This window comes from Pleurodeles waltl, chromosome 10 (genome assembly GCF_031143425.1).
Source record: "Pleurodeles waltl isolate 20211129_DDA chromosome 10, aPleWal1.hap1.20221129, whole genome shotgun sequence".
NCBI lineage: Eukaryota > Metazoa > Chordata > Amphibia > Caudata > Salamandridae > Pleurodeles > Pleurodeles waltl.
The window spans coordinates 219520027-219542184 of record NC_090449.1 but is presented as its reverse complement, the minus strand read 5'-3'; the positions used below and the strand labels follow the sequence as shown (position 1 = coordinate 219542184).

The 22158-nt window shown below is 46.4% G+C and overlaps 1 protein-coding gene across 1 annotated transcript in view; it reads left to right on the top strand.

Annotated features, from left to right (window-relative positions):
- Positions 1 to 22158, top strand: part of LOC138261343 (BOS complex subunit NOMO1-like) — a 369916-nt gene that overhangs the window by 229560 nt on the left and 118198 nt on the right. The window contains exon 21 of the mRNA XM_069210191.1: positions 4110 to 4269. Within this exon, the coding sequence (XP_069066292.1) occupies positions 4110 to 4269 (160 nt within the window). The remainder of the gene's footprint in view (positions 1 to 4109; positions 4270 to 22158) is intronic.

Sequence of the window (22158 nt, the reverse complement as noted above, 5' to 3'; positions counted from 1 at the left end):
AGTTGGAAGTTTGGAAGCCCAGGAAGACCTGTAAACGTGATGGGGCACTCTTTTTTGGGGATTTTTTTCAGCAAAAAAAGAAAAATCGAAAATCCTAATTTTTGGCAGCGAGGCTTTTTTTGTGAAGGATTTTTCTGTACATGTTTTTTCCTCACCAGTAGCACAGGATAGAGCAGACTGGGTGTGTGAAGCCACAGCTATAACACTATTCCTTCGACATGAGCCGGGTTATTGTAGCTTAGTTACTTTCCTTGTCTGTCACAGAAACAATAGAATCCACCTCTACAAAGACTGGATCTTTTTTCCTGGATGAGAGGATTGCTACTTAGCTATGATATAGTATTCTCGTAATGAAACAACCATACTCCTGAAGGTCCAGGCTATGGGTATCTTTTGGAGAAGCTAGAAATCATCAGAGTGCAACTACGATTTTAATTGAAAAACCTTTATATTAGGTGTATGGGTTAATGGCAGCTACATCTTCCTAAGATGGGTCTCTTTTTCTGTCCTGTTAAAGCCTTTTTCAAGCTTTCAATACTTGATTAATTTTCAAAAAGCTGAAGAGAAGCTCCCTTCACGGACTGAAACTAGCTCTAGAAACTGATCCGAATGAAATGTGGTCAAAATTCACGTGACCAATGTTTGAGCTCAGGCATAGAGTTAATGTAGGGTACCTGATTTGAAAAGCTTTTATGATAGCTTTGACTTCTGGCAGATGTCAGTAAACATTATCCACTGTTTCTCCACTGTTGCTAAAGATGTAACATTATTTTCATAGATGCAGCCAGTCGGTTTCTGTTTCCTTCCTGAATCCTCTACTGCCAACACAGGTAGCTTGACATAACTTGGATAGCAACAAAGCTTTATGATACTACAATACTAGGACCCAGATTTACTTGCCTTCTCCTTTCAAATCTTCAAAGGACTAGAGTTTGCTGATTGTTGCAAGACAGATGCAACCGGAGTAGCACCAGGTGGTCCGTTTGTATATCCTACTGTGTCTTTCCCACCACCTTCTTATCACATTAGAACGTTCATTGATTCTTCCTTGTGGTTACGTTTCTGAAAAGTTCATCTGATCTTGATGAATATAAATGTATTATTACCGCCTTGCATTTATTCCAAGAATGTGTGTTTGTGATCCCTTCATACAGTTACTTCAATTGTGGAGATAGGTACTGAGTTAGGAGTTCTTCTGGCTAGGTAAGTGTGTATCAGTAGGAAGTATCACTGGCAAAGCTCTTCAGTATCAGGTTATTCAGAGATAGTCTTGTTTACCTCTAGGAAAACTACAGATGTGTCTACATTACCTTTCCAAGATAGGAACAGTGTGAAGTTCTGGATGAGAGAAACTTGATCTCTGTAGATTCCTACCTTTCCTTTCCCTGTCATCATTCTCTAGTGACTAGGATCATGTGGAAAATAAGAATTTCTCAAGCTTACCTAATTTGGGATTTTTCCAATTAATCTGCATTCCTTTCTTGTGAAATAGCCAGACAAATAATTTATTTTATAAAAATGTATATTTACTATCTGCATATGTTATTTTTTGGAATGTGTGTAGCTCCTTTGAAGACAGTGGTGGATCAGGGCCTATAATAGCTGGTGTAGGTTTTCTCCTTCTAATTCTGAACATCCTCAGTGAGTCGAATATTGGAATAGTATTATATCTCTTCTGTCTCAGGATTTACCGTTTGTTAAAGCCCTTCCTTGTTATATGCTGTTTCTTGCAGCTAAGCATTGTAGCTCAGGGATAGTGCCTTTAACAATGGTTGTAATTCTTGACAGCAGGCTATAATTCTCTATGAATGCACTCTGGAGTGTTTGTTTAGCTCTGGAATATGCCTCTTGTTATTTGAGAACTCATCTTTGTTCCTGAAGACGTCATTTACTAAATGTTTCAGTTTTGTTTGTAACATAAAAGTTCATTTTGTTTTCTTTCAAATGTGAAGCACTTTGACACCTTCTGACCCTGGTCAACACTATATAAAATTAAAATAAATATAGGCAACAAAACCAATTTGTGTGGCTTGTGGGCCTTCTGTGTCATGTGACTCTAGTTGGTTAGTGTACATATTGCATTTTTCTTTTATGAAACAGTTTCCTATTGCCTTACAACCAGCGGTGGGTTTATGCTATATTGATAAAGTTTCTAGCACAGTACTTGGTACGCACATACATTTTCTATAAATCTGATTGCAGTCATGGACTCTATACACATTCATGATACACTTCTGTTTAGATTCTTGGCATTAGAACAGATGTCCAGTTTAACAGTGTAGTTCTATAAACCGTGTGCCTCCCAAACCAGATTCTGAAATATTATCCTTCATCATATTGTTATTTACTACTAAAGAATTGAGTTAATATTCTTCAGATACATCAAACACAGTACCACCTTCACTTACAAGAACTGGAAGCTGTACTACAAGGCCAACTTGCTGCCCGTTCACGCAGTTTTGTGGAAAATTTAAATGTCCATGTTGCAAGAGATCAGGAGCCAAGCTGCCATGTTTAAAGATCGAAGGCTGGGGTGAAGATTCTAAAAACTGAATAGAGCATCTGGCCTGCACAGTAGTCTCTTGTGTGGATGTTGTGATCGATGCATAAATTCAGTAAACCCCCAATTACATGGCCGCTCTAGTGTGATCAAGATCGTTTGATGTATTCTGAAGAATACCAACCTAACCAGATGCCACAAAGAAGCAATACTACCATATCTTATTTATTTGGTGAAAATAGTTGTCTTCAATAAAGTACATCTTGCAGCCATTATTGTTTATAGAAAAAGATATTTACAACATTTTTTCAAAATGGGAGAAGGGATTAAGAGAGGCTGCCCACAGTTAACAAGGCCTTCTCCTCTGTGGGAACATAATGTGGTACTTTCAAAATTAACTTTTCATCCTTTTAAACCTATGGATAACACTACTTTACAACATCTCATTTTGAAAAAAAAAACAGCCTTTTTAGGAGCCATTTCCTCAGTGTGTAGGGTAAGTGAAGTTCAATAGGCAGCTTCCCATAAGGAGTAAGTGAACTCAGCCTAGCTTTCTGTCTAAAGCCATTGCAGACTTCCATGTATTCAGGACTTATGACTGTGATAAGAATTCCCCTGGAAAAGAACTAGTTAAGCAATGTATCCGTATACCATGATTCTTGTTGAAGGTGAACTGTTTCATATGCCCAGGACATGATGGGATACTGGTGGTATGTGCTTCTTTAAAGGTGCAGCAAACGTTTTCCCTGCCTTCCAGGCAGCATCATGTTCCCCTCATTCTTCCTTTCAAACATCTTGTGAAGGAGCTTCCTTGTCACCCACTGGAAATAAATGACTTTTAGATTGTTTTAAATGAACTTACTTTTTGAAGGAAAAAAAAAAGAAAATTGGCCATTGTAGCTTGTAATAGACTGTCAAAAACACATTGGGCCTGATTACAACTTTGGAGGAAGGTGTTAATCCGTCCCAAATGTGACGGATATACCACCAGCCGTATTGCGAGTCTATTATATCCTATGGAACTCGTAATACGGCTAGTGGTATATCCGTCACATTTGGGACAGATTAACACCTCCTCCAAAGTTGTAATTAGCCCCATTGTCTGTTAAAAATAATATGTTTTTTTCAGAAAGAGTGTATTGTATATATTATTTGTAAAAAGTACTGTGTGATCTCGACCGTGGGCTCCTCGCCTTGAGGAGAGCTAAAGTTACAGGTAACTAACTATTCCCCTTCATATTACTTGAAAAACCATTCAAGATGGTACAGTGAGAATTTTGAATTTATTTTTCTTTTGCTGAAAAAAAATCCGTCCATTGTCATTGCCACGACTCCATATGCATACATAATGGCTGTCATCAGTGAGAGTGAGGGTGTAGGTGGGAATGTGAAGGAGGTTTGGGGAGACCAGCATTGGCAAACACAATAGGTAAGACATAATTGCCTTGCCATTGCTTGTTCTTTCAAATATTTGAAATGTTGGGCCACTTTAATAGGAGGTAACATGAATTGGCCCATAAAAACACAATTTAAAAATACTTTAAAAGTAAACAAGTGCTGTGAAAACTGTGTAGAAGTCCAAAACTCTTTCCCTTCTTTAACTTGTTAGACAGCTGCCCAGGGAAGCTGATTGAGATTCACGGCAAGGCTGGCCTGTTCCTGGAAGGACAGATCCACCCGGACCTTGAGGGTGTGGAGATACTAATCAGCGAGAAAGGAGCCTCTTCACCACTTATCACTGTTTACACTGATGACAAAGGATCCTACAGGTAAAGGTCTAACTTTCAGTGCTCTAACACTCTTTGCAAAAAGCTTTATGATTGGAAACTTCTGATGGATACAACTACCTGTGGATTCCTCACCTAATGAATACTCCCATGGCGCCAGCATTCGACGGAAATCTTCTTACTAGTCTCTGCACGTCGACGAGGACGTCACTCTAGCCCACGCGACGCCGTCTGACGTCATACAGGCAATAAGAGGTCCTCGACGACGTGCGGACGTCAGTTCCCTTTTTTCCGTGCATTCGAAACGGTTATCTTCGAGGGAGCAACTGTTACTTTTGCGGTTACAGTGTATATCTTGCTGCGTAGTCTTTCGCTGTGGTAATAATGTCGCAGAGAAAGTCTGGATTTAAGCCTTGTCGTGAGTGTGGAGGCAAGATGTCGGTGACGGATCCTCATTCCGATTGCCTTTGGTGTTTGAGCTCCGACCACGACGTCTCGACTTGTGATTCATGCCAGCACATGAATCCAAAGGCCCTCAAGGAACGTGAGGCGAAGCTTTTTATGGCAAAATCAAAGGAGAAACATCACAAGAAGTCTTCTTCCCCAAGACATCGGCGTCATCGAGACTCCCGGCGCCGTAGAGAATCTCGGCGTCATTCAAAGGAGACTCGTTCCAGGTCTTCGGATCGGCGCCGAAGGACATGGGAGATCAGTCCCACGGTTACGCCGCATCCTTCGACGCCGTTGCCCTCTCCGGCGTCTCCAACTTCACCTGGACAGGCGTCGGTGATTGAGGTATTGGAGCCTCAAGTGTTTTCTCCGGCGCAGACGCCGAGGCCGGAGTCGGGGTCGCCTCCGAGACAGGCACCTCAGTATCCGGCTTTTCCCACCCCTGGAGCCGATAGTTCCGCATTCTTGAATGCGATGTATGCCATCTTCCAACAGATGGCTCCAGGGGGTGCTCCGGCTGGGCCTTTGGCCTTTTCTTTGGGTGATCCTGCGTCTCTTCGGCCGGCACCCTTTATGCCCTTTCTCCCGTTTGGGAACGTGGGCTCGGCGCCAGTGTCTGCGCCGGTGGCCGCTCCGGTGGCTTCAGAAGGATTGGCCCCGGGGATTTCCATCCCGTCGACGTCGGGATTTCGGCCTGTGACTCCGGTGGGTCCATCTGCTTCAGCTGCTCTTTCGTCGGCGCCGAAGTTACCTGTGGCGCCGGACGCGGCGTCGGTGGCTTCTGAAGATCGGCGCCGATCTTCGACTTCGGCGGAGGCATTGTCGACTCCGCGTATTGAGCAACGACTTCATTCAAGGAGACGTGCTCTCCGTGTATTAGAAGAGCAGGAGTACCAACGAGCCCTAGAGGAAGGAGAGCTAGAGGACTCGGGTGATGGGCTGCGTGGACTGGAGTCGGCCAGTGGGCTGGACACTTCCCCTGAGTGGGACCTTTCGTCCCCGGGGGAATATACTGAGGAGGCTGCTTCCTTTCATGCAGTGGTACGGAAGGCAGCTAGTTTTTTGGACCTGCCTTTGCCGGTGGTGGAGGCAAAACAAAACCTTTTAACAGAGGTGCTACATCCGGCCTCAGCCGCGGCGGAGCCTCTGTTGCCATTTAATGACGCTCTGCTGGATCCGGTGTTAGAGGTGTGGAAGAGGCCGGCATCTTCCCCAGCAGTTCACAGAGCCGTGGCCAGGAGGTATCGGGCGGCTCCAACTGACCCTGGTTTCCTATCTAGGCACCCTACGCCGGAGAGCTTGGTGGTGCAGGCCTCCTGTTCGTCCAAGTCAGCGCCTGGTTCTTTTCCGACGGTGCCTGGGGACAGAGATTCAAAGAAGCTAGAGGCGCAGTCGAAGAAGATTTTTTCGTCCTGCAGTCTGGCGTTAAAAGCCACCAATGCAACCTGTATCCTGGGGAGGTATATTCATGCTCTGATGGATGACATTTCCTCTTCGTTTACAGAGCTTCCCCAGGGTCTTTTGGATCTTGTCTCAAATGCCCAGGCTGCTGCGACCCAAATTATCCAGACGGGACTGGATACCACCGACTCGGTAGCCAGGGCAATGGGCACAACTGTGGTGGCAAGGAGACAGGCCTGGCTCCGTAACTCTGGCTTTTCTGCAGATGTACAGTCCACATTGTTGGATCTCCCGTTTGATGGGGACAAACTGTTTGGAGCTAAGGCTGATTCGGCCTTGGAACGCTTTAAGGAAAGCAGGGCCACGGCTAAGTCGTTAGGGCTCCAAGCTCCTTCTTCCACGGCCTCTTCCAGATTCTTCAGGAGGTTTCGTGGATTTGGGCGTGGCTCTTCCTCCTCTTCCTTTCGGGGGAGATATCAGCAACCTGCTTCTTCCCATCCCTATAGATCTTTCAGGGGGAGAGGTAGGGTCCGCACCAGAGGAGCCTCTCAGCAGCACTCTGCCTCTTCCTCATCCTCTGGCGGGGTGCAGCAGGGGAAGCAGCCTTAGGCTTCCACCATTTCCCACTCACTCCTCTCCTGTAGGGGGAAGATTACAGCATTTTCTCACCAAATGGAAGACTGTTACATCGGACACTTGGGTTCTCAGTGTTGTGGGAAAAGGCTACACCCTTCCCTTTCGGGAGTTCCCGCCCCTCATCCCGCCCCGCCCTTCTTATTGTTCAGAAGAACACCTCCTGTTGCTAGAACAGGAGGTGCAAGTCCTCCTTTCAAAGGGCGCGGTGGAGTTGGTCCTGGAGCAGGAAAGAGGTCCAGGATGTTACTCAAGGTATTTCCTGATTCCCAAGAAGGATGGTCGTTTGAGACCAATTCTGGACCTGAGGATCTTGAATTGGTTCCTCAAGCAGGAAAAGTTCAAGATGCTGACCCTAGCACAGGTGCTTTTGGCGTTGAACATGGAAGACTGGATGGTGTCTGTCGACTTGCAGGATGCTTACTTTCATATCCCGATACTCAAGTCACACAGGAAGTATCTCCGGTTTGTGGTGGGATCGCAACACTATCAGTTTGCGGTCCTTCCGTTTGGTCTTACTTCAGCACCTCGAGTCTTCACGAAGGTGATGTCGGTGGTTGCGGCAGAACTCAGAAGGAAGGGGATAGCAGTATTCCCTTACTTGGACGACTGGTTGATCAAAGCCAAGTCCCCAGAGCTTGTGTCGCATCATCTGCAGTCAACAACCCAGTTGTTGTTCGACCTGGGTTTTTCGGTGAACGAGCCCAAATCTCACCTAGAGCCCTCTCAGCGCCTCCTGTTCATAGGGGCAGTACTGGATACAACATTGGGTCGGGCCTTTCCTCCGCCTCAGCGGATTCAAGATATTCAGGATTTGGTTCCAATGTTTCAAAATGGAGCGGTAGTTCCAGTCCTCAAGGTCCTTCGTCTGCTCGGTCTTTTTGCCTCCTGCATTCTGTTGGTCACGCATGCTCGCTGGCACATGAGGGCTCTTCAGTGGTGCCTCCGAAGGCAGTGGTCTCAACACAAAGGGGATCTAGAGGGTACTGTCCAGATCTCCAGAGATGCTGCTGTGGATTTGAAGTGGTGGATTGCAAGCAACAATCTTTCACAAGGAAAGCCGTTCCAGCAGTCGCCACCAGTGGTCACAGTCATAACGGATGCTTCCACTCTAGGGTGGGGAGCTCATCTGGGGGATCTGGAGATCAAAGGTCTTTGGTCTCCAGAGGAACAGATGTTTCACATCAATCTGTTAGAGTTACGGGCTGTACGTCTGGCTCTCAAGGCCTTCCTCCCTTCCCTTCGTGGTCAGTCGGTACAGGTCCTAACGGACAATACTACCACGATGTGGTACATAAACAAGCAGGGAGGAGTGGGGTCGTACCTTCTCTGCAGAGAAGCTCTTCGACTATGGTCCTGGGCAAAGGACCATCAGATTTGCTTGATAGCAAACCATCTGGCCGGAGTTTTGAACGTGCGTGCGGACAGTCTCAGTCGCCACTTCTCGGCAGACCACGAGTGGCGTCTCCATCCAGATCAAGTCCGTTGAATCTTCCAGAGGTGGGGGTTTCCTCGGGTAAATCTGTTCGCCACTCGAGAGAACGCGCATTGTCCGTTGTTCTGCAGCCTTCAGTATCCGATGCAGGGAGCGTTGGGGGACGCGTTTCAAATAACCTGGTGCGGCCAGTTGCTTTACGCGTTTCCTCCCATACCCTTGATTCCTCGAGTATTGAGGAAGATTCGCCAGGACCGGGCTCTAGTCATCCTAATAGCTCCGGATTGGCCAAGGAGGGTATGGTATTCCGACCTTCTCCAACTCTCAATGTGCCCGCCGCTCCGTCTCCCTTTCAGGGCAGACCTCCTCTCACAGTCGCAGGGGCAGGTTCTACACCCCAACCTCCAGAGTCTGCACCTACATGCCTGGAGATTGAACGGGGCAACCTGAGTTCCTTCTCTCTCCCGCCTGAGGTAGTGGATGTTATATTAGCGGCCAGGCGACACTCCACTAAATCTATCTACGCTAATAGATGGTCTAAATTTGTTGCGTGGTGTGGAGAGAGGCAGATTGATCCTTTGCATGCTCATCTATCGGACGTTTTGTCTTTTGCTCTGTCTCTAGCGCAGAAAGGTTGTGCAGTGGCTACCATTAAGGGTTATTTATCGGCCTTGTCAGCCTTCATATGTCTTCCAGACCAACCATCTTTATTTAAATCCCCTATTGTTATCAGATTCTTGAAAGGTCTTCTAAATAAATATCCTCCAAAGCCATTCGTTATGCCGCAATGGGATTTGTCCTTGGTCCTGACTTTCCTTATGGGGTCCCCTTTTGAACCTATGCATTCTTGCCCCTTAAGGTATTTGGTTTTAAAAACAGTCTTCCTGATAGCTATAACATCAGCAAGGAGAGTGAGTGAGTTGCAGGCCTTATCAGTAAAGCCCCCTTATACAACTTTTTATGGGGATAAGGTGGTGTTGAGGACCAAGGCTGCTTTCCTCCCGAAGGTTGTTTCACCCTTCCATTTGGCTCAGGCAATTACTTTGTCCACGTTCTATCCTCCGCCTCATCCTTCCAAAGAGGAAGAAAGACTGCACCGTCTGGACCCAAAGAGAGCGTTGAGCTTCTTTATTGATAGAACAAAGGATTTCAGGCTGGAGGATCAGCTGTTTATTGGATACGTGGGCAAGAGGAGAGGAAAGGCAGTCCACAAGAGAACACTATCCAGATGGGTTGTTCTTTGCATTAAAATATGTTACTCCTTGGCAAAGAAGGATCCTCCTGAGGGCATTAGAGCTCATTCCACCAGAGCTAAGTCGGCCACTTCGGCCTTGGCCAGAGGTGTTCCTGTGGTCGACATCTGCAAGGCCGCAACTTGGTCGTCCCTTCACACTTTTGCAAAACATTACTGTTTGGATTCTGAGGTTAGAAGGGACGGCCATTTTGCACGGTCAGTGCTGCAGGATTTCTTGGTTTGACCATTTAGGCACCCACCGCCGGGCGTGGTACTGCTTTGGGACTCTATTCATTAGGTGAGGAATCCACAGGTAGTTGTATCCATCAGAAGAACGAGTTACTTACCTTCGGTAGCGACTTTTCTGGTGGATACATTAGCTACCTGTGGATTCCTCACGGTCCCACCCGCCTCCCCGTTGCCTTTCTGGTCTTACCAAGTAATCCTTGAGTACGCTCCTCTTGGTCTTTGAGGGTGCAATAGATGTGTATATAATATATTTATATATATGTATATATGTATATATCTTTGTGTATATACTTGGTGTGTATATATTTTAAAAGAGAGAGTTATATATATATATATATATATATATATATAAAAGATTTACAGTTATTCATGCAATGTTGTGTATTTTTACAATATAATGGGATGTTGCCTTGCTCTTTCATTGCATTGCCTGGTTGTTCTCATGCACGTAAAAAATGATTGGTACTGACGTCCGCACGTCGTCGAGGACCTCTTATTGCCTGTATGACGTCAGACGGCGTCGCGTGGGCTAGAGTGACGTCCTCGTCGACGTGCAGAGACTAGTAAGAAGATTTCCGTCGAATGCTGGCGCCATGGGAGTATTCATTAGGTGAGGAATCCACAGGTAGCTAATGTATCCACCAGAAAAGTCGCTACCGAAGGTAAGTAACTCGTTCTTCTGAACAAAAACCTGTCTTTACCGGTGTTCATAATCGAATAGTTCTTTAACTACACACCCAAAATAATTTGCTTTCTACTGTGATGTGAATATTGTGTAGTTCTGGAGTTTGCTTATGCTTGCTTTAATGTTTATTGCGAAGTTTAATCCTTGATAAGATGTTTGGTTTCCAGTAGACACACATCATGAATCGAGCCGTTCTTTAATTGTATTTTGACTATTATTTACTATGACAGTTTGTATTGATATGGTGATTTACACAGGAATTTTACAAGTTAGGTTTGAAAGAAAGTTTTCATTTTCTCTTAAGTGCTTTAATAGATCTGGGTTAAAAATAAAAGTAGTGGAATAGTGTTACATTATTGAGTTCATTTTTCGTCTTAAAATATCATGTTAGTCGGTGCAAACATGCATGGTAAACTCTTGGAAAGGGGTAATTAATTAATTTAAACACTGATTTCGGGTTGTTTGACTTTGGATTTAGAATGGACTTGGTCTAGTAGTTCGGGCTGGACTGTTGCTATTCAAGCCGGACCAAGGCGCATATGCACATAACTGGGTCCAGTCTGAGATGTTTTTAGGGCAAAAAACTATGGATTGGGATGAGGCCCCAAGTAAACAGCAGTGGTTGGTTTTAATTCAGGCATTCCATCCATCACTTTTTTGTGTTCCTCAGTGCAACAGATATGCTCAGACGTGTGACTTGTGGTCACTGTGCCACTCGAATCTGCGTTCTACTATATACGTGCAGTTGGGCTGAAAACTGTGTGGGATTTCTTGTTTCCCAGTTCAGAATTGACCTTGCCTGACAGTTTGACTTCACTGTTCCCTATTAGAGCAGAACCAAGGCTGACTGGAATATGCCTGGATCTGGTCTGAGTAGGCATGATGGGAAAACATAGACTTGGAAGCAGCCCAGAGTAAACACCGATAGCCGAGATAATTTCAAGCGGGCCACCTATCCCTTTTCTCTTCTCCTGATAATGAGGTGGCCATTGAATTAAATTGTGATTCCCTGTCAAATTCTTGTTTTGTTCTTAATCCAAATCTATTAAAGCACATGCAGAGTGGAAACATGCATAACAATGGTGATACATGTGAAATTAGATGCTTTACGCATCTGTCTTTCTATCTAATTTTCATTTTAGGAGTGTCATTACGGACATCAAGTGGTGCCATAAATATCTCACCCCATTCATGCCCACTCGTAATCAAGGCCTAGGTTGCTAGATGAACTTTCTAATAAATGTGAATTGGTGACAAATAACAATTAGTGGCATACATTTATTTTTGTTTAATTCTTATAAAATTGTTAAGTCTAGTTCATACTGGCTCACGCTGCCTACGTCTTAGGCCAAGTGAAGAGTCCTTTAATGCAGGGTAAAAGTCAGTGGTCAATTCTATATAAACCCCATGAATTGCCGAATTGAGTTGGTCCAGAGAGGAGCTGAGCTTATTTGATGTGTGTTTTCCTTTCGAGGGAACACTCTCTCGACTGAAATTTGATAATCACAGTGGCTTTGCTGTAAACATGTGTGCAATGCGCTGAATCCCAAGAAACTGTAGAAGCAGGTTAGCTAGTCCATGCTCTCATAGTGTAGCACATAGAAGTAGTATTTAGAGTGTTAGTCTGCTAGGAACATTCCAATCATGTCAGAATTTTCATACCGTTCTCGCTGTTAGTGACATGCATTAGTGTTGTTCTAATTATATTCTATGTGGTTAATATTCATGTACTAAGCAACAGGATATGACAGTGGAAATATATATTTTTTTTAAATAGTATTTTTCTTAGTGCAATACTTGTGTGTGCCATTCTAAATGTCCAGCTCTCTGTGGACTGCTGTATCGCTCTTGCTCCTGGCATCTCCTTGCTCTTCCCCCAGTTTTTGAGTGCTTTCTCCTTGCTTTTCCATCCTTCTACTGCTTTCTCCTTGCGTTTCTTTCCATTTTTGGGTGCCCGGTGGACATGTAAGGAGAAGACAGGAGCAGAAGCTGCATCGCTCTTGATCATGTCATCTCCTTGGATTTTCCCTATTTTTTGTGTGCCATCTCTTTGCTTTTCCCTCATTCTCACTGCTTTCTCCTTGCTTTTTCCCCCTGTTTTTGTGTGCCTGTGCCTTGCTTTTCCCTTATTCTCATTGCTCTGTCCCCCTTTTTTTGAGTGCCTGCTCCATGCATTTCCCTAATTTTCACTGCTTTCCCCTTGCTTTTCCCCCATTTTGTGTGCCTTCTCCCTGCTTTTCCCTAGTTTTCACCTCTTTCTTCTTGCTTTTCCCCTTTTACGGTGTGCCCTCTCCTTGTTTGTCTCTCATTTTCACTGCTTTCTCCTTGCTTTTTTCTCATTTTGTGTGCCTTCTCCTTGCTTTTCCCTTGTTTTCACTGCTTTGTCCTTGCTTTCCCACCCCTTCGCACTGCTTTCTCCTTGTCCCACCCCCCCTGTTCTTTGGGTGCCTGGGGGGAATGTGTGAGAAAGTAGCCTCTTTCTAGCCTTGTTACCCCCACTTTAGGCCTGTTTGTGAGTGTATGTCAGGGTGTTTTCACTGTCTCACTGGGATCCTGCCAGCCAGGGCCCGGTGCTCATAGTGAAAACCCTATGTTTTCAGTATGTTTGTTATGTGTCACTGGGACCCTGCTAGTCAGGACCCCAGTGCTCATAAGTTTGTGACCTATAGGTATGTGTTCCCTGTGTGATGCCTAACTGTCTCACTGAGGCTCTGCTAACCAGAACCTCAGTGGTTATGCTCTCTCATTTCTTTCAAATTGTCACTAACAGGCTAGTGACCAATTTTACCAATTTACATTGGCTTACTGGAACACCCTTATAATCCCCTAGTATATGGTACTGAGGTACCCAGGGTATTAGGGTTCCAGGAGATCCCTATGGGCTGCAGCATTTCTTTTGCCACCCATAGGGAGCTCTGACAATTCTTACACAGGCCTGCCACTGCAGCCTGAGTGAAATAACGTCCACGTTATTTCACAGCCATTTTACACTGCACTTAAGTAACTTATAAGTCACCTATATGTCTAACCTTTACCTGGTAAAGGTTAGGTGCAAAGTTACTTAGTGTGAGGGCACCCTGGCACTAGCCAAGGTGCCCCCACATTGTTCAGGCCCAATTCCCCGAACTTTGTGAGTGTGGGGACACCATTACACGCGTGCACTACATATAGGTCACTACCTATATGTAGCTTCACAATTGTAACTCCGAATATGGCCATGTAACATGTCTATGATCATGGAATTGCCCCCTCTATACCATCCTGGCATAGTTGGCACAATCCCATGATCCCAGTGGTCTGTAGCACAGACCCTGGTACTGCCAAACTGCCTTTCCTGGGGTTTCACTGCAGCTGCTGCCAACCCCTCAGACAGGTTTCTGCCCCCCTGGGGTCAAGCCAGGCTTGTCCCAGGATGGCAGAACAAAGGACTTCCTCTGAGAGAGGGTGTTACACCCTCTCCCTTTGGAAAATGGTGTGAAGGCAGGGGAGGAGTAGCCTCCCCCAGCCTCTGGAAATGCTTTCTTGGGCACAGATGTGCCCAATTCTGCATAAGCCAGTCTACACCGGTTCAGGGGACCCCTTAGCCCTGCTCTGGCGCGAAACTGGACAAAGGAAAGGGGAGTGACCACTCCCCTGACCTGCACCTCCCCTGGGAGGTGTCCAGAGCTCCTCCAGTGTGCTCCAGACCTCTGCCATCTTGGAAACAGAGGTGCTGCTGGCACACTGGACTGCTCTGAGTGGCCAGTGCCACCAGGTGACGTCAGAGACTCCTTCTGATAGGCTCCTTCAGGTTTTGCTAGCCTATCCTCTCTCCTAGGTAGCCAAACCCTCTTTTCTGGCTATTTAGGGTCTCTGTCTCTGGGGAAACTTTAGATAACGAATGCAAGAGCTCATCCGAGTTCCTCTGCATCTCTCTCTTCACCTTCTGCCAAGGAATCGACTGCTGACCGCGCTGGAAGCCTGCAAACCTGCAAAATAGTAGCAAAGACGACTACTGCAACTCTGTAACGCTGATCCTGCCGCCTTCTCGACTGTTTTCCTGGTGGTGCATGCTGTGGGGGTAGTCTGCCTCCTCTCTGCACTAGAAGCTCCGAAGAAATCTCCTGTGGGTCGACGGAATCTTCCCCCTGCAACCGCAGGCACCAAAAAGCTGCATTACCCGTCCCTTGGGTCTCCTCTCAGCACGACGAGCGAGGTCCCTCGAATCCAGCAACTCTGTCCAAGTGGCCCCCACAGTCCAGTGACTCTTCAGTCCAAGTTTGGTGGAGGTAAGTCCTTGCCTCACCTCGCTAGACTGCATTGCTGGGAACCGTGACTTTTGCAGCTACTCCGGCCTCCGTGCACTTCCGGCGGAAATCCTTTGTGCACAGTACAGCCTGGGTCCACGGCACTCTAACCTGCATTGCACGACTTTCTAAGTTGGTCTCCGGCGACGTGGGACTCCTTTGTGTAACTTCGGGTGTGCACCGTTTCACGCATCCTCGTAGTGCCTGTTTCTGGCACTTCTCCGGGTGCTACCTGCTGCTAAGAGGGCTCCTTGTCTTGCTCGACGTCCCCTCTACCTCCTGGTCCAACTTGCGACCTCCTGGTCCCTCCTGGGCCACAGCAGCGTCCAAAAACGCTAACCTCACGAATTGCAGCTAGCAAGGCTTGTTGGCGTTCTTTCGGCGGGAAAACACTTCTGCACGACTCTACAAGGCGAGAGGGATCCGTCCTCCAAAGGGGAAGTCTCTAGCCCTTTGCGTTCCTGCAGAAACCGCAGCTTCTTCTGTCCAGTAGAAGCTTCTTTGCACCCGCAGCTGGCATTTCCTGGGCATCTGCCCATCTCCGACTTGCTTGTGACTTTTGGACTTGGTCCCCTTGTTCCACAGGTACCCCAGATTGGAAATCCAGCGTTGTTGCATTGTTGGTTTGTGTCTTTCCTGCATTATTCCTCTAACACGACTTCTTTGTCCTTAGGGGAACTTTATTGCACTTTGCACTCACTTTTCAGGGTCTTGGGGAGGGTTATTTTTCTAACTCTCACTATTTTCTAATAGTCCCAGCGACCCTCTACAAGGTCACATAGGTTTGGGGTCCATTCGTGGTTCGCATTCCACTTTTAGAGTATATGGTTTGTGTTGCCCCTATCCCTATGTTTCCCCATTGCATCCTATTGTAACTATACATTGTTTGCACTGTTTTCTAAGACTATACTGCATATTTTTGCTATTGTGTATATATATCTTGTGTATATTTCCTATCCTCTCACTGAGGGTACACTCGTTAAGATACTTTGGCATATTGTCATAAAAATAAAGTACCTTTATTTTTAGTATAACTGTGTATTGTGTTTTCTTATGATATTGTGCAAGTGACACTTGTGGTACTGTAGTAGCTTCACACGTCTCCTAGTTCAGCCTAAGCTGCTCTGCTAAGCTACCATTATCTATCAGCCTAAGCTGCTAGACACCCTATACACTAATAAGGGATAACTGGGCCTGGTGCAAGGTGCAAGTACCCCTTGGTACTCACTACAAGCCAGTCCAGCCTCCTACAGAATGTAAGGAGAAGACAAGAGCCAGGAGCTGAATCGCTCTTGCTTCTGTCTACTCCTTGCATTTCCCCTGTTTTTTAAGTGCCTTCTCCTTGCTTTCCCTCATTCTCACTGCTTCCTCCTTGCTGTTTTCCCTGTTTTTGGGTGCCCGGGTGTCATGCAAGTAGAAGTCAGGAGCAGGAGCTGCATCACTCTTGCTCCTGTCTTTCTTTCCATTTTCCCTGTTTTTTAGTGCTTTCTCCTTGCTTTCCCCCCCAGTTTTGTGTTCTGGTGCCTTTTCCCTTGTTCTCATTGCTCTCTCCTTGCTCTTCCCCCTTTTTTCAGTGTCTTCTCCTTTTCCCTCATTTTCACAGATTTTTCCTTGCTTTTCCCTAGTTTTAGTGCCTTTTCCTTGATTTCCCTTGTTTTCACTGCTTTCTCCTTGCTTCCCCCCATTTTGTGTGCCTTCTCCCTGTTTTTCCCTACTTTTCACTTCTTTCTTCTTTCTTTTTCCCCTTTTTTAGTCTGCCTTCTCCTTGCATTTCTCTCATTTTCACTGTCTTCTCCTTGCTTTTTCCTCGTTTGTGTCTCTTCTCCTTGCTTTTCCCTTGTTTTCACTGCTTTCTCCTTGCTTTCCACCCTTCTCACTGCTTTCTCCTTGCTTCCCCCTTGTTTCCCCCCCCCCACTGCTTTTTTGTGTGCCCGGGGGAAATGTAAGGAGAAGACAGGAGCTGCATCGCTCTTGCTTCTGTCTACTCCTTGCATTCCCCCTGTTTTTTTAAGTGCTCCTCCTTGCTTTTCGCACTGTTTTTTGGGTGCCCTCTCCTTGCTGTGTCCTCGTTTTAACTGCTTTCTCCTTTTTTGTGTGCCAGATCCTTGAGTGCCTTCTCCTTGCTTTTCCCTCATTTTTACTGCTTTCTCCTTTCTTTTCCCTCGTTTTTTGTCTGCTTTCTCCTTGCTTTTCCCTCGTTTTCACTGTTTTCTCCGGGACCTGCATGCACCTGGATACCCTGTCTGGTGATTAGCCGAGCTTTATAAATCCAGATTGATTGATTAATTGATTGAATGAAAGTAATTGCGTTTGAATTACCACTGCATCCCTGATTCCCTTAGGGCAGTGGTTCCCAACCTGTGGTCCGGGGACCCCTGGGGTCCGCAAAGCCTTCTCAGCGGGTCCGCGAAAGCCTAGAAAATTTAAAAATATTGGCAAATTAGGTCCCCAGCTTCCAGTAATGATTCAGTGGGGGTCCCTGGGTTCCATTAATATTAAAGTGGGGGTCCACAGAAATCAAAAGGTTGGGAACCACTGCCTTAGGGGACTGTTAGTAATCCAGAAAACACAGACACCACACCAGCAAGTATGTCAAGTGGGGCTGTGTGAGGCTACAACAACCTAGACTTTCACTCTCAAGTGTTGGTGCATTGAACTAAGTTCAGGCACCCAAAGGTAGGAAAGCCACACCTTATAGAACTAGGCCTGAGCCCTAGTTTACACAACAGGGCAAGGTCTGAAAGCTCTGACTCGTGCAGGTCCATTGAAGTCTGATTTATTGTTGTCATTCTCCCATTGAAGCCAATTATTTTTGTGCCTAAGGTTTGAATTGGATAAACGATTTTGCAGCCTTGGAGGTTGCTCTGCTGGTTGGATAAATTTGCCACCTCAGCCTGGGTTAAAGTTTTACCTATGGATATTGTAGGAAGTTGGCTCTGTATGCACTATTTCAAAGTAAGGAATAGTATGCACAGAGTCCAGGGGTTCCCCTTAGAGGTAAGATAGTGGCAAAAAGAGATAATACTAATGCTCTATTTTGTGGTAGTGTGGTCGAGCAGTAGGCTTATCAAAGGAGTAGTGTTAAGCATTTGTTGTACATACACACAGGTAATAAATGAGGAACACACACTCAGAAACAATTCCAGGCCAATAGGTTTTTGTTATAGAAAAATATCTTGTCTTAGTTTATTTTAAGAACCACAGGTTCAGATTCTACATGTAATATCTCATTTGAAAGGTATTGCAGGTAAGTACTCTAGGAACTTTGAATAATCACAATAGCATATATACTTTTTGCATAAAACACATTTAGCTGTTTTAAAAGTGGACACAGTGCAATTTTCACAGTTCCTGGGGGAGGTAAAGTAATGTTAGTTCTTGCAGGTAAGTAAACCACCTACGGGGTTCAAATTGGGGTCCAAGGTAGCCCACCGTTGGGGGTTCAGAGCAACCCCAAAGTCACGACACCAGCAGCTCAGGGCCGGTCAGGTGCAGAGTTCAAAGTTGTGCCCAAAACACATAGGCTTCAATGGAGAAGGGGGTGCCCCGGTTCCAGTCAGCCAGCAGGTAAGTACCCGCGTCTTCGGAGGGCAGACCAGGGGGGTTTTGTAGGGCACCGGGGGGACACAAGTCCACACAGAAAGTACACCCTCAGCAGCGCGAGGGCGGCCGGGTGCAGTGTGCAAACAAGCGTCAGGTTTGTAATGGGTTTCAATGGGAGACCAAGGGGTCTTTTCAGCGGTGCAGGCAGGCAAGGGGGGGGCTCCTTGGGGTAGCCACCACCTGGGCAAGGGAGAGGGCATCCTGGGGGTCACTCCTGCACTGGAGTTCCGATCCTTCAGGTCCTGGGGGCTGCGGGTGCAGGGTCTTTTCCAGGCATCAGGATTTCAGAGTCAGGCAGTCGCGGTCAGGGGGAGCCTCGGGATTCCCTCTGCAGGCGTCTCTGTGGGGGCTCAGGGGGGACAACTTTGGTTACTCACGGTCTAGGAGTCGCCGGAGGGTCCTCTCTGAGGTGTTGGTTCTCCACCAGTCGAGTCGGGGTCGCCGGGTGCAGGGTTGCAAGTCTCACGCTTCTTGCGGGGATTGCAGGGGTCTTTAAATCTGCTCCTCTGGATACAAAGTTGCAGTCTTTGTTGAACAGGGCCGCTTTTCTCAGGAGTTTCTTGGTCTCTTGGAAGCAGGGCAGTCCTCTGAGGATTCAGAGGTCGCTGGTCCCAGGGAAAGCGTCGCTAGAGCAGGTTTCTTGTGAAGGAGGGAGACAGGCCGGTAGGTCTGGGGCCAAAGCAGTTGGTGTCTTTTTCTTCTCTGCAGGGTTTTTCAGCTCAGCAGTCCTCTTCTTCTGTAAGTTGCAGGAATCTAAATTCTTAGGTTCAGGGGAGCCCTTGAATACTAAATTTAAGGGCGTGTTTAGGTCTGGGGGGTTAGTAGCCAATGGCTACTAGCCCTGAGGGTGGGTACACCCTCTTTGTGCCTCCTCCCAAGGGGAGGGGGTCACATTCCTATCCCTATTGGGGGAATCCTCCATCTGCAAGATGGAGGATTTCTAAAAGTTAGAGCCACTTCAGCTCAGGACACCTTAGGGGCTGTCCTGACTGGCCAGTGACTCCTCCTTGTTTTTCTCATTAATTCCTCCGGCCTTGCCGCCAAAAGTGGGGCCGTGGCCGGAGGGGGCGGGCAACTCCACTAGCTGGAGTGCCCTGTGGTGCTGGAACAAAGGGGGTGAGCCTTTGAGGCTCACCGCCAGGTGTTACAGCTCCTGCTTGGGGAGGTGATAGCATTTCCACCCAGTGCAGACTTTGTTACTGGCCACAGAGTGACAAAGGCACTCTCCCCATGTGGCCAGCAACATGCCTCGAGTGTGGCAGGCTGCTAAAACCAGTCAGCCTACACGGGTAGTTGGTTAAGGTTTCAGGGGGCACCTCTAAGGTGCCCTCTGGGGTGTATTTCACAATAAAATGTACACTGGCATCAGTGTGCATTTATTGTGCTGAGAAGTTTGATACCAAACTTCACAGTTTTCAGTGTAGCCATTATGGTGCTGTGGAGTTCGTGTTTGACAGACTCCCAGACCATATACTCTTATGGCTACCCTGCACTTACAATGGCTAAGGTTTTGCTTAGACACTGTAGGGGCACAGTGCTCATGCACTAGTGCCCTCACCTATGGTATAGTGCACCCTGTCTTAGGGCTGTAAGGCCTGCTAGAGGGGTGACTTATCTATACTGCATAGGCAGTGTGAGGTTGGCATGGCACCCTGAGGGGAGTGCCATGTCGACTTACTTGTTTTGTCCTCACCAGCACACACAAGCTGGGAAGCAGTGTGTCTGTGCTGAGTGAGGGGTCCCCAGGGTGGCATAAGATATGCTGCAGCCCTTTGAGACCTTCCCTGGCATCAGGGCCCTTGGTACCAGGGGTACCAGTTCCAAGGGACTTACCTGGATGGCAGGGTGTGCCAATTGTGAAAACAAAAGTACAGGTTAGGGAAAGAACACTGGTGCTGGGGCTTGGTTAGCAGGCCTCAGCACACTTTAAAATCAAAACATAGCATCAGCAAAGGCAACAAGTCAGGGGGTAACCATGCCAAGGAGGCATTTCCTTACAGATATCAATAATTTTTTGTGTTTCAAAGTCCTCCAACAGGGCAAGGCTGGAAACTGTAGATGTGAAGGGCTCCACAGGGTGAGAGCATTTTACCACTATATCCAGCTGAACCTCTTTTCAGCACTGCAAAAAGCTTTGTGTGAGGCTAACTCAGTTTTCCTGCACACCTTGCATGTGTCCTTCCTTGGCAAGCCTCAGCACTTTGTCCTGGTCTTCTGGAGATGGTAAACATTGCTAAGAGCAAGCAATTGGGTAAAACCAGTATTGTCAGTTCTATATTTACGGTCAGAGCACATGCACTGTGGTTCTGAATAGCAATGTCACATGGCATAGAGTCTCCATACCAGCAAAAATAAGGTAAAGAGGCAAAATATTCTGTGTGACCCTACAGAAAAGGTGAATGTATTACAGTGACCATCTTGAAGGTCTGTCTGATGTATTTCTTGAACAACATGAGGTTCAAGATAGAATGCTGTTCTCCAAATGAGAAAGAAACCTTTGTTTCTTTCCTCTTTCGGTAGTTGTTCCAGTGTGAGCTTCGGAGCTGTTTGAGGATTTCAGCTTGGAATATCTGTAGATGGAGGTGGTACTTTTTCTTTGAAGCTCTCTTGGTGAGTTCAAAACGTGATTAAATGATCATACTGTATGATGCTGAAACACACAGGTATGAGTTGATATTGCCTGAGGCCAAATGGAAAGGCTCTATCTTCCCACAGATGGCTAATATGCTTTTCACAAAGGGGTGACGGGTCTGAGAAGTGATGTACGCAAGCCTGTTCCTTGATCCTGCTGGATGAGGCACTTCCAGATTTTTCTGGTTCCGTGTGCTGGGCTGATGATGTTTGGCATACGTGTAGTTGGATTGGAATTGCGTTTAGTATCCCTTAACTTGATAAGGAGGGAAATTGCCAAGCAATAGTAACAGCTCCTCGTACCATAATTCTGGTGCCCTTGGTGTGGTTAGTATTGATAATGCAATAGAGTACCAAGCAAATTTTCTTTGTCAGCTTTTATAGTTTGTACGACTTCACCAGTATGTTTACTGAAAAGGTATCTGCCTTGGAATGACATGTCCATGACCCTGAATTGCAACTCTGGGTAGAAGAAAGTGCTGCAGCTCCAGTACCATTTGACATAAACCTGTGTTGGAGTCATCTAAGGAAGTGTTGATGAAGGCCTACAATGTGATTTCACCCGTTTTTAAAATGACTTTGTCCTCAACATCACAGTTGTCAAGAAGCTTTCTAGGAGTGGACACAATTTGTGCCAAAGTTGCATGCCTTATTGGGATAAGAGAGTAGTCTGAGGTTGTATTTCTTGCTGGATACAGATTAGAGAGAGGTCTGGAGAGGAATTAATGCTGCAAACTTGCAGCATAGATGATGTTGCCAAAGGTGTGGTAGTTGATGGAACCAGCTTGAGGATGACAGTGGATTAAGGCACTTTCAAAGCTGAACAAGACACGAGCGATAAAATCCTTGAGGACTATGTGGTCTTTCCTGATGAAGGTGCTACTATTAATCAGTGTTTGGATTTGATAACTGACTAGAAAGGGATTTATAAGACTGCAGTTGATGCTGAAGTTCTAGCAGTGAATAATAATAGCTTAAGGGGAATGCCCAAATAACCCTATGTGAAACTGGGCATCTATATCACATAGGAGAAAAAGGGTTCTATGTTGGGATCAATCAAGCAGGAAATAAAACCTCAGACTGCTTAGCACTTCATGTTCAGAACTACCAGAATTCAGGTACTCTGAGAGGCACTCTGCAGTTTAGCAACCACACTGCCTAAGTGTTAGACTTTTCTCTTTTACTTGTGCAGGGCATCAAAGCCAATGCTCTAGCTGCTAATTGTGGGGAGGGGCCAAGCTATCTATATTTTCAGGTCCGGGACGCAGCTGCAACCTGTTTAGCACTTCTTTTACAGAACTTCCAGAATTCTGGTGCTCCATGC